This window comes from Manacus vitellinus, unplaced genomic scaffold (genome assembly GCF_001715985.3).
Source record: "Manacus vitellinus isolate BGI_N305 unplaced genomic scaffold, ASM171598v3 scaffold_3_pilon, whole genome shotgun sequence".
Classification (NCBI taxonomy): Eukaryota; Metazoa; Chordata; class Aves; order Passeriformes; family Pipridae; genus Manacus; species Manacus vitellinus.
The window spans coordinates 28457902-28474337 of record NW_021940535.1 but is presented as its reverse complement, the minus strand read 5'-3'; the positions used below and the strand labels follow the sequence as shown (position 1 = coordinate 28474337).

At 37.0% G+C, this 16436-nt stretch overlaps 1 protein-coding gene across 3 annotated transcripts in view; it reads right to left on the bottom strand.

Moving 5' to 3' along the window:
• The window catches only part of THSD7A (thrombospondin type 1 domain containing 7A), a 268216-nt gene that overhangs the window by 111667 nt on the left and 140113 nt on the right, over window positions 1-16436 (bottom strand). For all 3 annotated transcript variants that reach the window (XM_018075615.3, XM_018075617.3, XM_018075616.3), the window contains one exon: window positions 10613-11444. In XM_018075615.3, coding sequence (XP_017931104.1) covers window positions 10613-11444 — 832 coding nt within the window. The remainder of the gene's footprint in view (window positions 1-10612; window positions 11445-16436) is intronic.

Genomic DNA, 16436 nt, shown 5'->3' with positions numbered 1-16436 from the left:
CTTTCTTTGACTGTCTCTGTTGGAGACATCATTTTGAAGATCGACTTTGTGCCTTTCCATGTACAGCTGCTCCTCCTGTTCTAATGTAATAGAGTATCAATGTGAGTTTTGCAATTTAAACCTAAAATTGAACAACGAAGATTATGTCCTTTACAATAAATTCAATTAATTCACCTAAGTGCTGATATTTAACAAAAACTGCTATTTACTAGTTTTGACTATATTGTAAAGTAATGGAGCCCAATAGACAAGGTTAATGTAAGCCAAATAGTCTCTTCAATAACTTTTGCCTGCATTATTTTGCCTCTATTCCTTCACTGTTATCAGCACTCAGCTTTGGTTTTCCCGTTATCCATATTCAGTTTTGATTTTCATTAATGAAATTTTCACAGCTATTATTCCTTACTTTCACTATATGCATTCTCCTGGAATTCTGATATATTTGCTTTTTCTCTAGATGATTTTCCATTTGATTACACACAGAGATTTCCATTGTTGTGAAATGAATAACATGGCTACAGTTCAGGAGACTGATGCCAATATAAACTTTAGGTATTCACGAGAAACAAAACCATGGGTTAGGGCTCGACTGAAAAGGACTGAAGAGAAATTTTTCAATTTTTTAAATTGAAAACTGTGATCTTTCGATCCTGGATCAGTATTTGATGTGTTAGTGGATTATGTCCACAGGCTCTTGGGTCCTGTGGCTCTAAACTTCTTTGTAGGTGCACCTACAGATCTGCCCAGGCTGCTCCAGTCCTGGCATGACTGACCTACCCTCAGCCCTGGTGGAGAAAGCTGACACCTCCACATCAGAGAGCTCAGTGCAGCTGATATTTTTCAGAGACACTCAACAGACATCTATATTGTCAGACACCACACACAAAATCTAGATAAAAATGGCATCCTTCCTCCCTTTGACTCTCTCATACTAAATAGTATCACACTGACTAGATATAACATGCCCTTCATGACCAGGAAGGGCTGTGGAGTCAGAACCTGTTCTGTCTACTGGGGGTTTCAACCCCAGTACCTTTTGGGAAGAAAATATATTTTTATTTTTGAAGAAAGCTACTTCATTTCCAGCAAAAAATAAAAGTTATGCTTGTATTCTGTAAAGCAAAACCCCAATAACATAATCCATTTATTATTCAATCCACAAGACTGAATGAATTAATTAAAAACTTTAGGGGATTGAAGAAGACGTAAGCAAAAACTATGTAACTGCCCGAAAGAAACTCATACTGAGTACCATACAAGGCAGTTCAGTATTTCAGCAGAAAAAGAGAGCTGATTCTGAAAGTTTCAGATCAAAGCACAATCAACATACTTAAGAAAATCCTAAATTCTTTACTGGGTTTTTACGTGGCTTCATTTAAGTACTGTGAAAGAAGAGTAAAGGTTATCAGGCAGATAAAGAAAAAAGGCATTAGTGTGCTCCCTCAGAGCATAATAATTTAACCACTTCCTAGCCTTGAATATCCTGCACACTATCAGGCATCTCCTACTACCAGCTGCTTCATAAGGAATGATGAGAGTCTTGAATTCTTGTTGATCTCATGAGACATTACATCATGGAATACCATTAGCAAAATGGTCTTCAATCTTTCCCACCAGCCACAAGACAAGAACTATTGACATACAAGCCCATTCAACCAAACAAACTTGTCTGCAGAAAGATTCAAAACTGTAACAAATTACTTATAGAACACCAAAACTACATGATAGTTTAGCACTTGAAAATCAAAATTACACACAGAAACACAAATACACAGAAGCAGGCTTGTTAAGGTTGCCATTTTTGACTGAAAGCTAGAGGAAGATTTTGGAAAATAATCAGAAAGTAAATTTGTGATTGAAAATAATGGCAATTGTAAATCCCACTAAAACAAACCACTAAGCTGGACAGAGTCCTTGCAAGACAACCTACAGGCATAAATGAATATTGGCCCAACTCCCAAACAATTCTTAGAAAAATAAGAAATCAAAGCAGGATTTGAATACAAGCATATTTTAGTTTTTTTCAGTAGAGAGAATATCAATAGTTCGCCTTAAATTTGCTTGAATCTGGGTAAACTGCTACAAGAAATGAGAGACTGTAAGAAACACTTTCCAAAGACCACTTCTGCTTCTCATAACTGTAACCTTACAGTGAAGGAAGGGGTAAAACCTGTACCACACCACTCATTAGTACCACATCCTAGAGAAGCTCAGGCTTACACTGCTGGGAAATCTGGCAGCCTATAGGCAGTCCCACAGACAAGATGCTCACACCCTCAACAGAACTACTTGGTAGAAATAATCTGGTTGGGTCAGAAGGTCAAATCAACCTTTGAAACATACTTATTCATGTCTGCAATTTTCTATGGCAACTTTGAATAATCACTCACTAGAGTCAGGAGGCCTGGGGACATACAGCAATACTCATGCTGAATATTAATCCTTTGTGTTATCTGGAATTAAATCCAGATCTTAATATTGTGTGTTTAGAGTCTACTCCTTGCTCTATATTGGACCACCACGGAACCTTAAAAGATGCTCTCTGTACGAGTAAGAGGGATTTTGGAGTTAACTTAGGGATGCAAGTATGAAGCACAATGTGATGCAACCTGATGTGCTGCAAAAACCTATTTATTTTCCATGCAGTGTTCTCCTCAGACTTCATACAGCCTGTTGGATGTGTTAACCTCTAACGTAAAATAATCAGATTAACACTATGCCATTCTGGGATCACAGTTACAGCTGGATTTTGAAAGAGACTCTTGGCATAAAGGAAAAAAAAGGGTTTTTTTCTCATAAATAAAATCAAATTTTAAAAGTTTAATTTTCAGGTACTAGACAGCAGGAATAATAGAAAGGTGATTTAAATCTGGAGGTTAGAAAACCCTCATGAGCTAGTCTGAAAATAAAAAATGTAATTCACAAAGTCTAGTCATCCTCGAGAGATTTAGTTTATGGTTGGAACACACTTGTTTCTTTAAAGAAGTTAGCAAAAATACAGTGCCTGTACATTTTCCTAGTGGAAAATGACATAGTCCTGATTCATTTTCCCTGCAGCTGCACTGTTTAGTATTGGTCATATCGTGCATTGTTCTGAGAAACTGTTAGTACCTCCCTGTATAATGGGCTGTTATAATCACACAAACAATGAGGTCCCTTTATTCATTTACAATTCAAGTACTGTCCACCTAAGTGCTTTTCACAAGACTATTTTCCCATGATCCTTTCACGACTTTAACTAATTCTGCCAACAAGAATGCACAGCCAAAAGAGTTTTGAAATAAACAAAACCACTCAAGCTTTCTACATTACAGGAGAAGATAGAAGATACAACTTCTATATCAAGAAAAAATATATCATCTAACACAGGCAAAGCAAAAAGAAGTTCTACTACACCCAAACAAGCATCAACAACAGTTCCTGTGGGGCTATCACAGACACCACGAGTGAGGAGACAAGAAAGCAGAAGGGTTGAGTTAGAGGTGCTATCTTTCACAGTCCAGTAACACAGTGACATGTATGCACATCTCATCCTATAGACAATTTTAAAATTGGTAGAGCAAGTTATTTGGCAAGAGTCTACATAAATGACTTATTAAAGCTTTTGGGAGGGATTTCTCTTTGTCAGTGGAAATTTTTGTTACATAGCATTAATCAGCATTTACTTTGACCCAAAACAACAGCAGTTTCATGGAGTTACTGGCAAAGAAAAAATAAACACAATGCCAAACTTTGTGAATAAAAATATGCAATATTGATGTTATGATGACAAGAAATATATTACTGAAAATTATATTACTAATATTAGTTGTGTTTAAGGTATTATTTTACATTTGTTCCCTTTATTGATGCTTAGATTTGACAGTATCACTGGTTTCATCTCAGTCTCCAACATTTGGAAAAAAAGCAGTCAATATGAGGAGGTAGGCTGCACATTCTATTTTCAGTGGGACCACTGAAAGTTAGACACTGAAGTACTCAACCCTGCTTTTCTGAGGATCTGGAAGGGAACTTTGTGACTTCCCACTCTGTGCAATTTCACCTTGAGGGACAGTATGTCCCAGGAGGATGCTCATCTCACATGCAGCCATACCATAACTCTATAAAGCTGATCAAGAAAACAAGGGCATACTCTACATCCTAGACTATGCTTAGCAGTTATATAATAGAAAAAAAAAACAAACAATACAAAAGAAATCCAAAAAAGTAATACATTCTAGTTTGCTCCTTAGGGGAATATTTATCATGAGATAATACCAATATAAAGAAGTCAAGAATTTCGAAAAATAATTCTTGATTCATATGTATTTATTTAGTCATATTGAAGTCAGTTAACATTAAAATTATCTGACGAGGAAGAAAATATGCATAAAAGTACAGTGCAGGAGAATCTTCACTGAAGATCACAGTGCCTAATTCAATTTACCACTGTGTATCTTAATCTCTTACTATATTAAGGCTAGAAATTCAACACTGCATTCATTCATAGAATTCATTTATTCACTCATAGGATTTGTGGCCACAAGGGATTATCAGAACATGTAGTTCAACCCTCATTACATTACAAGCTATTATACTTTGCTAAGGAAGATTTTTTTTATTTGAATAAAAATCATATTCTAGAAAGGCATCCAATCTTGATGCTTTGTACAGATATATATGAATGTCATACATCTAAATGACAGAAAAACTGTTCACTGTATGAAAGGAGTTAAAATATGGTGTGGAAAAAGAAATTGTTCATTGCTGATGTTTCAATTATTCAGCACAGTGTGTAGGTTTCCATCTTAAATCTAGATTTTGGCATGGTATGTCAAATGTGTAGCAATACTGACAAGCCACTGTCAAAACAGCAGCCTCGGCAAGATGATGGAGCAGGTACTTAGAATAGAAAGGTACACCCACTGAATAATATTATGCATATCCACAGAAAATACTGTCTCCACCAAAGTCACATTAAAAAACTACAGGATGCTTCTGACTTTCAAATTCATGGAAACTCTTAAGGCATAGTGGAAAATGGTAGGAAAGCAGTATGTTTGCATCCCGTTTCTCTAATATTTTACATTTTTATTATCCCAATGCACCTGACAATTAACCCTGCCGTTTTTAGTTATCAAGATTACTTCTTTAGTTATCAAGATTACTTCCAAGATTACTTCTTTCCTATTCTCCATTTGTTAACAGCATGTGCTCTAAGTGATTCCAAGTTAATGAATCAAGATGACTGTATATAGTTCATTATCCAAATATGTGATATTTACAGGTGTTCTGTAAGTGAACCACTTATTGCTTCTAAACCCTTACAGTGTGGTTAGCTTGCAGGCTTCCTCTACAAAAACAGCCGTAGAGCTGCTTTTCTAGTAACATAAAACGCACATGCAGATATATATGTTTTCATCTGGTCCTCAATGAACAAACAAAAGGTTTCTTATGCTCCTTCATCTCTATGACCCATCCTCTCTGCATTGTTGTTTCTCTCTCCTTCCCATAGCCCATCTCCTTGAAGTTTTTTTACCTTAACCACTGCCACGTTCATACATATGACTCTTTCTGCCTGTTGCCTCACAGAGATGCTCAGAGAAGTACAGAGAATCTCTCAAGATCTTTTCCAAGCAAGGAGTACATTACAGGGTCCAACAAACTGAGCTGCTGTACTGTATGTCTGAATCTTTCTTCTGTTTGCTGTCTGACAGCATGACTTGTCTGCTTCTCCAAATAATAGAAGAAATAAAGCAACAGGTTTATGCAGTTTACATTTGGTTTTTTTATCTTCCTCCATCAGACAGTCTCTAATTCATAAGAAGAACAAAAGTCCATGGATAGAGACATTTGTTGTGTTATTTGGAAGGTAAGCATTGGGTTAAGAGGCTTCAGGACCTGGAAAGGAAAAGAAAGCTAAAATGCCATTCTAGAAGAGCAGATTCTCTATCTTTTTTCTCATGCTAAAACATCCTAAGTATCACTTGCTCATCGGTTAAATACTCCATTGGCCATTCTTGAATTCCTTAGTTCCTGGGTATCCAGCTTAAGACCTGTGGTCAGTATTGAATATAATGACTCTGCTTTAAGCAGATGCAGGTCTACTTGAAGTAAGCTGAAAAATTAGGCATTACATATCTTTGAACTGCACGCCCAAAATCAGCAAAACAATTCCATAATTTTGGCCCTACTGTCATATCTCATGTCTTAACTATAATATTGGAATAAACAAAAGGTCAAATTCTCCCAAACTTCAAATTTAGTAAAGCACTACAACAAGACCATTACAGAAACTCCCAAGAGAGTTTGTTACAAGATGTGGATATAATTTGCTAGATATTTCATGAGTGCACAGAATCAATGAGAAGGATGAAAAGAAATAACAAATACTTACTTTCTAAGAAGGACAGATGTGAAACTAACGAAACATGATCACATGATCAAATGCACAAAGAGGCTAAACCAATCTGCTCATGAACTAGTCAGCATTTCTAAAATTTTGGATTCTTTTCTGCCCCCACCATTATGTTCCACTATCGTAATTGCATAAGGTTATTTCCCAGCAAAGAAGTAAAAGTTCTGAATATATATAAAATTTCACTGTTTTTTCTTGAATTCTCATTTCAGGTCATTCAGGTCATCAGTAGTGTTCAGCTTCACAAACAGGTCTCTACTACAGTAGTGCTGCCAAGAGAATATTAACCAGTTCTGAGGACTGTGGTCAGAGCTGGCAGGGATGGTTTCCTACTTGGTCTCCTCCATTTCTCCCGCCATTCAAACAGGAGTAGTTTTGGTCCCAGCCTAAGCAAGATAAACAAGCCATATTCAAATGATGGAGAAAGAGAAAGGAAATAGTGCAGAAATTCCTGGGATATCTTTGTTTTAAGAGGCAGTAGATGCTTGCAGAACTGCTTTAACTACAGCTCACTTTCCAGCCATTTGAGCTAAGTGACTCTTAGTGATGACAGGCTATCCCCACACCTGTGGGCCAGCTGCTTCAGGGGAACATGATGTGCTTTGTCAGTGGATTTCAAAATCTTTGCTGAAATGCAGAAACATACAGGCCAAGAAGATACTCTAGTTCTGTTCCATGTTCCTACAGTTATAACTGTCTGTGCTCCAGTCTTTCCAAACCCTTCTTCTTAGACTTGTAAAAAACTAGGCAAAACCAGGTAAACCTTTCTTGCTAAACTTTCCCCCAGAAGTCTGCTCAGGAAAATAAATATGAGGAACCATTTGAGACACAAAAACAGTAATTTGGCAGAGTAGAATAAAGTGAAACCAGAGTCTATATTACAGTAGAAAATTATAGTCTTAACATGAGGCATAATCATTACAACTTGTAATAGGGTAAACAGACTTGCAACATAAAATGAACATATGTTTTATGTTTCTCTACATTAACAGTTTGTTGTCTAACAGTTCTCTTCGGGACCTCTGGCAAACCCCACTTTCACCAAAGAGGAAACATTTCAGAGGATCAGTTTTGTCCTCTACTCTAACAGCAGCATTGTCCAGATTTTGTTAGCTATCCAGAGCAGTCATTTTATAAGCCACCTTTAAAAATTTCTGAATTATTTTTTTCCAACATTTCTATTTTTAAAATATTTTCAGTGCACCAGAATTTCAGACTAAGGGGAACATAAGGCAAACACAGGCCGTATAACACCTACGTTATTGCAGAATGAGCAATACAAAATCCAATATTTCATCCTTCACGGGAGACCATCTATTTTTCACTCAGCAATAAATTAAACTTTGATTTTCTTGTTTCATTTCTCTTTACCATGCCTGGTGTGCTGATGTGTCAAGAGGATTTGCCTTTTTTGAAGTTTTGCTGACAGCATTACAGAACCATCTTCTCTGGAGCACCCTTCTGAAAGTTGTTCTGTTTTAAAACTCTTTTTATACTATACCAATTTTGCTATCTCTGCAAAAATTATTCCTTGCCTGAGGGTTTTTATTCTTCTTTCAGTCATGCTGCCAGGGGGCTGATTGTTTCTGATTGCTGAAAATGGACTATGCAAGCTGAAAAGCATTTCACATGAGAATGGCAGGTTTTCCAGTCACCTTACTTGTCTATATTATTTAGTAACAGTTACTATGTGATGGAGATTATAAAATCATTTGATCTAGCTGCACTGACACTCTCGGCAGAAAAATAATTCTATTGTTTCAGATTCTAGAATGCCAGTCACGGAATAAAGCATTTGACATCTTGGTGAAGAGTGCAGTGCAAATGATGCAATAGATATATAGGTGATATACATACATAGGTCCCTGAAAACTAAGTTATCAGTGCCAGAATTTCTCACATGAGTCCTTTAACCAAATTTTCTTGTTTATAATAAGCAACTGGGGAAAAAAAGTCCTATATTATACTTTTGAAGACCACTAGAAATCCTTTGTGCATTTACAACATAAAATCTCACCTATTAGACATTAAAATGCCCACTGCATCACTTATATAATTTTCTTCCCTTTGAAGAACTGCTCCTACATTGTATTATCTACTGTTTCACTGCCTCAGGCAAGAGGGTTTCATCCATTTCCTGCACCAGACTGAAATGTGCATAATACACTGAGGTATCTGAACTTAAGACATCATTACTGATCTAAGTGAATTCAAGAGTGAGTGTAAAGATGATGAGTAAAGTATGCCATTGACTTCCACTATACTTTTACTTTCTTTTACCGTTTATAAGAGTTTCAGCACATGGTTCTGTCATTCTTCCCTTTCTTTTTTTTCTCAGTAAATTTTATAGCCTTTCAAGAACTTAGGGACTTCCAAAAAGAGTGGCCAGCTGCTATCTGATAGCAACAGGTGTTTAATAAATCACTCCCCGTATTTAAAGAGCAATAGTGTTCCTGGTCGAGGCACAGTATGGGGGGTATGATGTGAGGATGGAAAAGAAAGGAGTAAAGGCAATCTGTTTCTGCACCAGCACTGAGACAGTGCTGCAGCCAACACCTGCCTGAGCACACTGATTTTGAGATTTTTTGTGCAGACATTCATCCAACTGTGGATCAAAATCTTAAAGAACTAAGGACAATCAGAGCTAGAAGAGACTGCCAAAAAAACTGTGCTGTCAGTCCCTCTTCCATAACCAAGAGCTGCTTTAGGTATGACATCACTGACATCACTGTCTAGCCTATTCTTATAAACCGTCGAAGATGGAGGTGCCACATATGTCCCAGGTAATTTTTTCCAGAGCCTCACTATTCCCAGTATTGAGAAGCTGAGCCTCATTTGACACTGCTGGGATTAGTCCATTATTCCTTTTCTAATACATCCATATTATATATAGAGATAATCTTGTTCCATTCTTCCTTGTGATGGGTTTTTACATACTCCCAGACACTTTGCATCTTCACCCATATGTCCCTACTTCCAACCAAAAAACCCAAACCTTTCAGTTCTTTCCTTAAGTCAGGGACCTGTCATCATTTTCCTGTTTTACTGCTGGATCCTCTCTTGAAAAGAATAAATTTGAAAAACATTTTCTACACATGAAATAATCTCTAATATATGTTTTTTGATAGAAAAGGTTGAAGCAGTTACAAGTTCTGTGATAGAATGTTTAACTCACACAACAAAAACTAGAGTAAAATACCCTGAAGAAATCCATAAATACTAATGTAGCAGCAACGGGAGTCAGCCTCATTCAGCAAGATATCATAGTCATTTCACAGCTGAAGTAAAATTGATTAATCAGGTATTGAACTAGAGGTCAGGAAATAGAAAGAATCACATCACAGATGGGAAGATTAGACTCAAAGAAGATTTTTGAGTTGGACACAAACATTCTGGACGATAGGAAAGAAATACATGAGCCAGCAAGAGAATGCCAGATAAAACAAACAAATCAAAGATAAAAGGGTTCCAGAAATGCACCCAGAAGCCTGTACAAAGAATTACCAAAACATCTGTGATTGCCAAAACTCTTGAAAAGTAAAATAATAAATAAAAAAAAATAAATGAATGAATATGATGGGGGAGGGTAGGGGAGAGGGACCAAAAGATAGCCAACATAAAGGTGCAGATGAGAAAGAAACAGAGGAGGTATACAGAAGAAACCAAGAGGTTTTACAGTCTCTCTTTCAGAAATTTTGCAATAGGAATCAAGAAGGACAAACAATATTTCATTTTCTTCTATTTCAAAACAAAAATACTGGAATGAGTAGATACTGCCTTCCTGTGCAGCATCTTTCTCTCTTGTTTTCTACTTTTACTGTTTCCAGGTTTTTTACCTAGAGCCTTAAAAGCAGTAACATCAGCTCTTCCAAAAATGCACAACTAGTTAGAGAGCAAACGCCTGCCTGAACACACTGAAACAGCAGATATTTGAGAAATATCTTCAAGCTTTTGGGGCAAATCTATTTAGACAAAGAGACGCTAGGGAGCTAACACAGTTTAAGAGTGTACATGTATGTGATGCTTAGTATGATCCTCAACACAGTTTGCATGTTTTCATGTCACAGAAAAAAAACTTGAGCTTGATGATGGATGTTCGACTGGAAATAGTGAGTCCCATTTTGAGATTCGGGCTTGTGTAGAAGAATCCACTTATGCATGTTTTACTGTAAACAAATAAAAATTAGGATATGCAAATTCAGAAATAGTGATTACCTCAGAGCAGCAGTTTTCCCATTTCTGTGAGTACATGTGACCTGCCTTGTTTGGTACCCAATTTGTATGTCCCAATATTTGTTCTCCTGTCTATTCTGCCTGTTACGATTCCTCTTCTTCTTAATTAACTCACGAGCCTCAGGATCTCGAACTGCCTTTTCTCTGTCCTTTTCCTTGTCTTTGTTCTTCCCTCGTTTCCTTGCTTGCCTTATTTGTCTTGAATGGGGCACTGAGCATGAGCTCCAGGGTCCCACGTTTAGACTATACAGGCTTTCTTCAACAGTGCATGGGCTAGACTGACAGATTTGAAATTCGGTGAGGTTGGGACAAGCAGACCCACCGAACTGCGGTGGAGCTACAACGTGCCGAGTTCGATGCTGAAGCCCGTTGCCACAGGTCTTCGAGCATTCCGACCAGGGGGAGAATTCGGCCACGATGCAGTCCTGCCGGCATGGGATGAGGCATGCCTGCTCCTGCCGGGGCTTCGGCTCAAAGTACTCGCAGATGACATCCTCAGCTGGAACCCCATTGGACTTCTGTATACAGGTGATGTCCCTTGTCTGGATCCCTTCCTCCCCTCTGAGGCACTCCAGGGGTTTCTCATGGCTGCGGGAGAGGACAGGCCGGCACTGGTTCCAGCTGCCAATCTGCCAGTCGTACAGCTCCTTGTGCCAGTCGCAGACCCGAAAACAGCTCTGCTGGTTGTCCGGTCGCTCTGGCTGCTTGCAGTTCGTGGGCAGGGTGGTCCAGCCCTCCACGTGGGCGCACCACACTGCTCGCGTCTGGATGCCTCCGGGACCGCAGTCATCTCCCATGCATCTCCCCCATGGACCTGAAAAACAAGAAAAGATGCTTACATTGCACACTTGAATTATTTTTCTGGCATAGTGCAAAAGCAAGCTCACAGCATTTACTGTATCTCTAAGAATTTCAGTCTTAGAGAAACTCAAACTTGAAAAGCACAAGTATGGGATGACTCTTCATCTCCTATTTTTATGATTGTGGATACATTTCACTTTTTATCCTAGACGAAGTGAATATTTAGTTTCTAGAACATATACAGGAATTAATCACATCAGAGAACTAAGAACTTAGCAACCACAAATTCATCACCTAGTTTTGACTGCTAAGACAGAAGCTAAAGCTCTCCCTTCCAAGGCATGAATCCGATCTCTCTCACCTGCTTGAATACCCCTTCCTGGACTGTTTTGATTTTGCTTTTCATTTCTACTGTACTACACTTTATACCCTGATGCCAATTAATATCATGTTCTCTTCCTTCCACAAAAATGAGAACAACATCACAATACATTTTGAAAAATATTGGTAACACAAGTAGGCCACTTCTAGTCTTTATTATAACTAAAATAAAAATTAAAAGCCACTTAAAAATGTTTGTTCCACACAATTTGTGATATTATTATAGAACAGAATAAGTTCTTGAAGACAGAGACATACCAGCTGGTAACTCCCCAAAGAACAGAAGTTACTGAATCATAGACTCGTAGAATACTAGGTTGGAAGGGACCTCAAGGATCATCTGGTCCAACCTTACTTGGTAAAAGCACAGTGTAGACAAGACAGCTCAACACCCTGTCCAGCTGAATCTTAAAACTGTCCAGTGTTGAGGAATCCACCACTTCCCTGGGGAGATTAGTCCAATTATTGATTATTCTCATTGTGAGAAAGTTTCCTCTTGTGTCCAATTGGAATATCCCCAGGAGTAAGCTATATCTAGAGGTAACTTGTACCCACTGCTTTTTAAAATCTCCACAGTTCATGACAAATACTCAATATGCAACACGTCGTTATAATAAATGTCAACAGAAATCAATAAAACCTATATCATTGAAAGCTGATGTAGTTGTTTTTTCCATTATTAAAACTTTGATATTCACCCAGTTCAATCCATGAAATCCACAAATCAGAGGGTAAAAAAACCGTGTATTTTTCAGGTTTTTTAAGAGCTCCACTCGTACACATTGTGCACTGACTATTATGTAAGAGCAACTGAACAAACAGTTCAGAAAAACCCCTGAAATCATTTATGAAAAAAATCTGTCTATCTGCAGTCACTTAATCACACAGAAGACGTTTTCTCTGACTAAGTAGTGCTCATGTTCTATGAAGAAACTGGGGCCAGGCCACACAATTCTCATTCATCTGACTGACCCCGGTAACAAGACTATTTGTGTGAGTAAAGCTGGGCTCAGCCTTTGCTATTTCCAAAGCAGGTTAACAGCATAATTTTAGTACTGCACAAGAATAAGTAAATGAACTATGAAAGACACAAATTATTTACAACATGTTCTTATTGAATGACTGGGAGGAATATGAAGCCACATCTTATTACTGATTCCCGTGAGCTTTAAAACTCTCATTGACTTCAACACAATTTTCATCTGTTCATCCAATATTAACTTTGGTACCACTTTGGGAATGGGTTGATGATAGGCCATACACTTAGCCTCTGCTCCTCATTGCTTCTTTTTTAAATGGACACTGTGCCTGAACAGTTTGTTTGTAGTTCTAAAACCCTAAAAGTGTACACTAAATAGCAATGCCGGCTGGCAGACTCAGCCCATGGAAACTCTGCTATACTTAAGTTTGAATTATGGTTTCCAAGATTCAGCTAGCTATTCAGAAAAATGAATGTATATTTAATACAAATACATTTCAGTTTTCATTTCAGCAAGATTGCACTACTTCATCTCTAACCAGCCTTCCATGAATGACATAATCATTATCGTATTTAATTTAGGCGTATTTACACTGAGTTGAGAGATATAATTTCTTCAGAACACCACTTTGAACACTTGCCAATTTTTATAGAATAAAGGCTGCAGAAAATCTTCAACTAGAGCAGAGATATAAAAAATAATCGTGATTGAAATAAAGCTAAATTTTTATCCTGCAAACTTCAAATTTCTGTCTTACCAGGTCACTACACCTCGTGTGTTCAGTGAAGAAATCCCTCTTCTTTAAGACCAGGTCTTTAATCCAGATGAAAATTTTGCTAATTTGGGATTCTATCAAATTTACAGTCATCAATAATCTAAGAAATACATTGTACCTAAAAATTGTGCTTGTCATCAAAGTATCTTCAATCCAACTCTTGGGCAGGTTTATACTAATGCAAATGTTAAAAATTTCAGCCTCAATGCAATAAATACTGCCTTCAGCAACTTAAATATGAACAAAAAGACTGCATGTGACTGTGAAAACTGGGCAAAAATAAGCTCTTTCATTTGATTACAAGTATGTTGTTTATAGAACTGAATACAAAATAATGATGAGGTGCACAGATAGGCTCAAGTAGTAAATTGCATTATTTTTCTTGTGTTGTGAAGTAGCAAGCCATTTTATAAAAGCATTACCAATGAGTACCAACAAACCACATTTACATGGACAAACAACTACCCAGCAGTTCTATGTTCATGTGCACGTTGACACAAAACTCTAAGCGATGTATCTGATCTTCCCTCTTACCTACATTAGGTTAATTTTTAAGTTTAAATACAAAATAATCCATTTAGAGACCAAGACTGCAAGTACACCAAAAGCACAAATTTTAATTTTATTGCACACTTCTTTATATGACTATGACAAGGTCTAAAAGTGAACCACAGCTTTGGGGTAAGGATCTGTTTAAGGTTTTGTCCTTAGTGAGCTTCCTCAAAAAACTAAAGTGCTTCCACACTTGATCAAAGCAGATTTTATTTGCACAGAAAATTAAAACTTGTGGAGGGAAGAGGTGTTAAAGAAAAAAAGCTGAATAAAAAGGCAGGAAATACAAACAAACAAAAAAATAGTTATATGTATATTTCTTCCCTGCCCTCTAAGCCTCTGTGCCTCTAAACCAGTGACTTTAAATTGCAGCAAACTGTCCTGTATCTCCAGAAATCACTCTGGTCCTGCAGTCTGGCCACCTACTCCCTGCCATACTCTCCACTTGCTCAGACTTTTTCTCTTTTCTATGCTATCTCCCTCATCTCCATAAATGGTTCCATGAACTGCTTTTTTAAAAAATGGTACATTGGGAACACATAGGAAAAAAAAAAAAGTTGTTCGTGCTGCTTTTAAGCAGAAAAACTTTAAACACAAAACCAAAAGAATTTTTCTGTATATTTGTATGATAGAATCAGTGGTGAACATTTGGTTTTTAACGCAAGTTTTATATGTGCAGGAACAAAAAAACTGTTACTGGTACCATACTTCATAACTAGCTACACTTCTCTTTGGGGTTAGGGAACATATAGAAAAATAAAAAAATTAAGGAAAAAAATCCCACCCTAACACTTCCACACTCAGTGCTCCTTTAAATAAGAGTTTCAAGCTAACTTCCAATGAATTGATTTCAAAATACCTACTCAGTAATTTCACCAGCTTAATTAACTCATTTGTCTTATTTAGGGTGTAGAAGAGGAATTGCCATTGTGTTTTTTCTTTAGTTTTTAAATAATAAAATAATATTTGATGTATTTCTAGTTATATGAACAGAAACTTATTTTGACCAAAATTATTCTGAGAAATACCATTTTTTTTTTAAAAAAAACAATTTCTAGCATCTACATTAACCAATATTTCTGTCATCTTTCAGTTGCACAATTTGAAATCTTCAGTTAAATTATCCACATTTCCTTGTAGGATCACAAGTCACTGTTTTTAACCTCAAGCACTTGCTGAGGAACATTGTTGCCATACATTCTTTATGTGGACCTCACGAACAAAGAGAGAAGCTCCTCTCCAATTTTCTTTACAGTTACCAATCTTGCTCTCTCATTTATCAAGAGTCTACAGTAATGCACTTCTAATTTAAGAGGCCCCAAACACATTGCAAGCATCAAGGCAAGATAGAGTTTTCATTTAAAAATAATCATAGAAAAAAAGGAAAATAAATGTCTCTGAACTGAGTAAAGGGGCTTTGTGACTTTAAAAAAAAAAAACAACCAAACAAGAAATAAATCCTAAAGTATTCCTAATCCATTGGCTTTTTTTTTCCCTCATTGTAACAGATAGAAGAGAAAGTATCCAGCACACCCTTACAATATTTCTTTGCCTGCTGGTCAAGACATTACTGAAGATAAATGATGAAAAAATAGTGAAGGCAGAGGCTTCAAATGATCCTCAGAAGTACAAAAAAACCACCTAGAGATCCCCTGCAACATGCTTTTTGTATTATATCATTATTATAAGTAGTACGTTTACTACTGTACTTGTAAAAGTGAAATTTTGGGATAAAATTAATGTCACAGAAACTAATGTAGCATAGATATGCAACTCAGAATGAAAGAGATCAGCAGAAGACAATGTCTCACTCACTACCTTAACTTAAAGGCTGCAGGACGTAGTGGGTGGCTGGTTGCTCTTTCACAAATCCTCAGTTGATGTTAAACACTAGTAACAACAAGAATGTATTTAGGAAAGCTGTCAAGCCTAATCAAGGCCTCATATGATATTTTAATTTGCTCTTTATGAATATTCTTTAGGTTCTCTCCCACTGAAACAGTCTTCACACAGACACTCTGCTCGCCCTGCTGTATCCAGTTACGCCTTGCCAGTGTGATCTATGTGCACTCAAACCATTTCACACGGGGGAAAAAATGCTGCTGCTGTGAATGCAAAGTAGTTTTTCCTTTGGATTTTGTTTCAAATATACTTAGATGAACAAATCATAGTTTGTAACGAGCTGGACTTGTTTCATGAAAATACTATCATTTATCCACTCTAACTATTCAGCACATTACAATTGGCAATTACAGAAATAAATAGGAAGCTTGCTTCTTGTTGTTGTTGGGAGTTGTCACTGAAGTCTTAGTGAGCT